The sequence below is a fragment of the Poecilia latipinna genome, unplaced genomic scaffold (assembly GCF_001443285.1).
Source record: "Poecilia latipinna isolate Pla-1442-1.1 unplaced genomic scaffold, P_latipinna-1.0 Scaffold1979, whole genome shotgun sequence".
NCBI classification, from domain to species: Eukaryota; Metazoa; Chordata; class Actinopteri; order Cyprinodontiformes; family Poeciliidae; genus Poecilia; species Poecilia latipinna.
The window spans coordinates 12,517-17,602 of NW_015114595.1; the positions used below are offsets into that span (position 1 = coordinate 12,517).

Sequence of the window (5,086 nt, forward strand, 5' to 3'; positions counted from 1 at the left end):
ACCTGCGACGATGGGGGCCGACCTGCGACGCTCGGGGTTTGTGGTTCTCAACCCTGATCATGGGATCGATGAACTGAACGAAGACATGATGAAGGGCGGTGGGTTCTGGAGATCAGGGTTAAGAACCACATGAACAAACCATCGCCGGTCTCGTCTTCCCCGGATCACCATGTCGGGAACGTTCGGTGATTACCTGCCTTCTCCTTGATGGCGCTCCAGCCAGAGTAACTGTCCAGGTGCTCCATCAGTCTGGAGCAGAGGGTCACATGACCAACGTAGTCCAACAGGACGTCAATGATTGGTCCCGCCCACCGACAGATACTTGGGGCTGAGATCATCTCACAGAACTGCCAATCAGTCAATCAAGCGATCAATCAGAGTCATCTGGTCAACATGAACGGCTGGTTTTGACCTCTGACCTCACCTGCACGCCCCTCGTGTGCGGCCCCTCGGCAGCCGGACGGTCGGCGTCCTCGTTCCAGTTGGAGCGGCTGGTCTTGAGGGGCGGGTGCGGCTGGCCGCCGTAGCGGCAGTGGAAGCAGGGCAGGGCGTGGCCGCCGTGGTCCAGCAGGTACTTGAAGAGCGGCAGGTACTTCATGGAGAACATATAGACGGCCGGGAAGGTGGTGGGGTGGGTGGGGATGGCGGCGTTGATGTCGGCGCCGTGCTCCACCAGCAGCTTGACGATCTGGATGCAGCCCATCCTGGAGGCCACCATGAGTGGCCGGAACATGTCCAGGTTGGGGTCGGCGCCGGCCGCCAGCAGCATGCGCGCCGCCTCTGTGTTGTTGTTGATGATGGCGAAGTAGAGCGCCGTGCTGCGGCGGTCCTCGTACAGCCGCATGCGCTCCTCCGACAGCTGGGCGTTGACGTCAAAGCCCGCCTCGATCAGCATCTCCAGGACGTCGTCTCGGTTACGCTCGGCCGCCAGGTGCAGCGGGCTGATCCCGGTCCGCCGGACCCGGGCCTTGCTGGTGACTGGGATCAACATGGAGACGATTCTGGAAAAAAGGCACAGCTGGAACCAGAAGAAGAATCACAGCAGCTTCAGAGGAGCCTAACCCGCTGCCGTTCATCTCAGTCATTTTTTCAACATCTTAGTCTTTCGTTTATAAAGTCAGTTTCAAACTAAATATTTAAATAGCAAGCTAAGTTAGCTATCTAACACATTTAGCTTCAAACCAAATATGCAGCTAAAATTAGCTTGCTAGTTACATATTTTATTTAAAAGCGAAATATTTAGCTTCGAGCTAAACATTTAGTTAAGGAACTAAATGTTTAGTTTCAAGCTCAATATTTTCTTCGAAGCTAAATATTTAGCTAATATGCAAATTCACTGGAAGTGGACTACCAAAATAAAAGCTGGGCCTCTATAAACTTCTGCTGTAACTTATTCATCATCGTTTCTTTTCTTGTCCAACATTTGAGCATAAAAGCGGATGAGCCATTTTACAGACGTTCACCAGCAGCAGCAAGACCCAGCTTTTGTTCTGAAAGTCTACTTCCCCTTACCAACAAGTCAATTCGCATGTCAGCTACATTATTTAGCTTGTAAAACAAACTTTTAGCTAGCGCAGAGATAAATAGTTTGCTTGCTAACTAAATGTTTAGTTTGAAACAGTGACATTGGCTCCACTTTCTGGTGTCGACACGTCAGGCGCTCCGTCCAGCCAGACTCGGAACAGATGGCGCCTACTGCTGGCTCCTCTTCAATCAGACCTGCTCAGGAGCTGTGAGAGGTTGCAGGTTTCAATCCCGTTAATTGGAGAGCTACGTACGTGTCACTTCCTCTCTGCGCGGCAATGTGGAGTGGCAACATTCCCGTTTTCCCAGGCTTGTTGGCGTCAGCCTTCTGGGACAGAAGCATCTGCACCACTTCCTGGTGTCCCATCTTAGCGGCTTCATACAGCGCCGTGGCTCCATCGTCAGCCTGAGTGTTCACGTCTGCGCCTGCAGGAACAGGAAGGGGGAGTCAGGACTTCCTGTCCAGATTGTTTCTGACTGGATCTGACACCAGAACCAGAACTGGGCCTGTAACTGATTATATCTGCTAACGTTCTGCTGTACATGTTGGAGCCAGAATCTGATCCGGTACCATGTTTGATGAGGAAGCGCAGCGCGGCCATCTGGCCGTTCTGAGCGGCGGTGAATAGCGGCGTGATGCCGTACATGTTCCGCAGGTTCAGCTTGGCGCCGGCCTTCAGCAGCATGTCGCAGATCTCCAGGTTGCTGTGGACCACGGTTTCCTGCAGGGCGGTCCAGCCCTGAATGCACCGCGTGTTCACGGCCACGCCGTGGTTCAGCAGCGCCGCAACAATGGCCGCGCTGTTCCGCTCACAGGCTGCAGGGAACAACAGTTACTTTATTGCATAAAAACAAACCTCAAATCAACAGAGAACATTTGTTACAGACGGTTTCCTAGTCAGGCCTCACTTCCTGTCCTGCAGCCTCTGCATGCATCGCTGCTCCAACACCTGGACCTACTGAACGGTCAGTGACCGGGCCTCTGCAGAACCTGCCGACACGTCCAGCCTTTTGGTTCAGGTCTGTTGGAGCAGCGATGCTTCCTTCACACTTACTGCTCCACTTATTTCTGCAACTTAAACATCAGATATTTATTCAGTGGAGAATAAAAAATCCATAAATTTTTACTGACAAGCATCAACGACAAATATGAATACCTGGAAAAGCTCTTCATGCTGTTTACTAAGGTGAACGATCTGTGGAAGCAAAACACTTAGCTAGGACCTAAACACTTAGCTAGGACCTAAACAGTTAGCTAGGACCTAAACAGTTAGCTAGGATCTAAACAGTTAGCTAGGACCTAAACAGTTAGCTGGAAGCTAAACAGTTAGCTAGGACCTAAACAGTTAGCTAGGACCTAAACAGTTAGCTGGAAGCTAAACACTTAGCTAGGATTTGAACACTTAGCTGGAAGCTAAACACTTAGCTGGAAGCTAAACACTTAGCTGGAAGCTAAATATTTAGTGAGAAGCTAAAAGAAGCTAATGAAGATAAACAATTAGCTTCAAGTTATGTAGTTTGAAATCATCTGAAGCTAAAAATTTAGCTTCTAACTAAATGAAAAATATTTAACTTCAAGCTAAATATTTATCTTGATTTAGTTTGAAATTGTGACATTTATAAATGACAGACTACGATCATTTCTATTACGTGTGACTTTATAAAGGGCTCATCACAGGTTTCGGTTACCTTTGTACAGCGGAGTCTCTTTCTCGTAGTTTGGGATTTCTGGGTCGGCTCCGTTTTCCAGCAGCACTTGAACGCATCCTTGTTGGACTCTGCTGACGGCGACCAGCAGCGGTGTCTCGCCACGTGACGTCCTCTTGTTGACCATTCCTGGTTGAGCTGAAGGCAACAGAAGCCATCAGTCGCCATGGTTACTGATGGTGGGCGTGTCCAGGTGTGAGGCTACCTGACAGCAGCATTCGCAGACAGGAGTCCTGTCCGAACCAGGCGGCCTGGTGGACAGCCAGCCAGCCTGGCTTACTGGGCAGCATCAGGTTGGTTCCCGGACACATGGCCAGGGCTCTCACCTTGTTGGCGTTGCCTTCACGAATCGCCCGAAACAGAGGCTCCTCCTCTCTGCAGGGGAAGGAAGCAGCAGCATGCTAGCAGCAAACTAGCAAGACAAACATTTAGCTCCGGCTAATCTGCTAACGCAGTAATGTGCCAGCCAATACTTCATGTAGCGCTTTAGCATAACTACTGTCTATGATTGTGCAAGCTAGTTTGTTTAGTCAAAATGCTGGATATGACCTCTGACCTCTAGAGGTCAGGACTGAGAAGCCCAGCAGAAACATGGACGACCTAAGATCTGCAGCTGAGACCTGCTAGCTGCCTGCTAGCAGGCCTCGGTCTCAGTTGGCAGATGGTCGCATGCAGAGAGACTCACTCCTCAGGTTCTGGAGCGATGTGGACCAAGCTGCCGTCATTTTTGTAGTACGCCACCATCCTCTTCCCAGAACCTGTCATGAAGCGACTAACCGTTCCATTGAAGGTCTTCCTGTCAGCAGACAAAACCCACCAATCAGAGCCCAGATAAATCACAGCAGCCAATCAGAACGTAGAGACTACTGGATTCTATTTCCATTTAACATGGCAGCCGTTCACACACTGCATAGTTTAAAATATTGCTTAGAACTGCAGCATGTTTTTATTACTGTTTACAGAGACCTGCAAGCACCTTGGTGGTTAGCATCCTAGCCACTTAGCATCCTAGCCACTTAGCACCCTAACCACTTATCCCTGTATGGATCACTGGACCTGCTAGATGTTTACATGCTGCAGAGATTTAAACAAATATGGGATGTGTTTGTAAAGTTACACTGTCAAAACCTAGCAGTAATAATTTGGTTTATTTAGCCTATCTTAAGAAAAAAAAAACATGTGGGTTTATTTATCAGTCATATTTTTATCACCTTCATTAATATTTACTTTGAAGATAAATATTTAACTTGCTAACTAGCTAACAAACAGTTAAGCTAGTTACTGTTTGTAACTACCTTACTGTTAGCTAGTTACAGTAAGCTAGGTTCATAGCTAGCTGGAAGCTCCAGCTTCAAAATATTTAGTTAGCCAGCTAAATAGTTAGCAAGTTAAATAGTTAGCTTAAATATTAAGTTACAAACTGACATTTATAAATGAATGAATGACACGGTGAAAACATGACTTTGAAAAATTAATCCACATTTTTACTTTTCATAGAAAAAAGAAAAACTTGATTTATTTAAACTCTCCCACTGATGTTTCACAGTTTCTGCTTTTTGGACCAACATTCAGACGAGTCTCCAGAACCAGACGGGTCCAGACTGGAGGAGAACCAGAGCTACTCACAGGTCAGGCGGTTTCTCCGTCGGTGGGTTGGGGGAGCTGTAGGTGGCGCTGGTCTGGGCTGCAGGAGGATTCTGGCTGCTGGGGGCTCGACGCTGATATCTGCTGGTGCTGGTCGGTTCCGGGACGTTGTCCTGGAGACGGGCGGTCTGCACGGCGGCGGCGGTCTGCGCGGCGGCGGCGGTCTGCGCGGCGGCGGCGGTCTGCGCGGCGGCGGCGGTCTGCGCGGCGG

At 49.2% G+C, this 5,086-nt stretch overlaps 1 protein-coding gene across 3 annotated transcripts in view; it reads right to left on the reverse strand.

The window, feature by feature from the left end:
• Positions 1 to 89: 89 nt before the first annotated feature.
• The window catches only part of asb2a.1 (ankyrin repeat and SOCS box containing 2a, tandem duplicate 1), a 9,623-nt gene continuing 4,626 nt past the window's right edge, over positions 90 to 5,086 (reverse strand). For all 3 annotated transcript variants that reach the window (XM_015016077.1, XM_015016078.1, XM_015016076.1), the window contains 8 exons: positions 4,858 to 5,007; positions 3,917 to 4,027; positions 3,437 to 3,606; positions 3,214 to 3,369; positions 2,096 to 2,341; positions 1,779 to 1,950; positions 425 to 1,001; positions 90 to 347 (listed from right to left, as the gene is read on the reverse strand). In XM_015016077.1, coding sequence (XP_014871563.1) covers positions 165 to 347; positions 425 to 1,001; positions 1,779 to 1,950; positions 2,096 to 2,341; positions 3,214 to 3,369; positions 3,437 to 3,606; positions 3,917 to 4,027; positions 4,858 to 5,007 — 1,765 coding nt within the window. In that variant the 3' untranslated portion in view covers positions 90 to 164. The remainder of the gene's footprint in view (positions 348 to 424; positions 1,002 to 1,778; positions 1,951 to 2,095; positions 2,342 to 3,213; positions 3,370 to 3,436; positions 3,607 to 3,916; positions 4,028 to 4,857; positions 5,008 to 5,086) is intronic.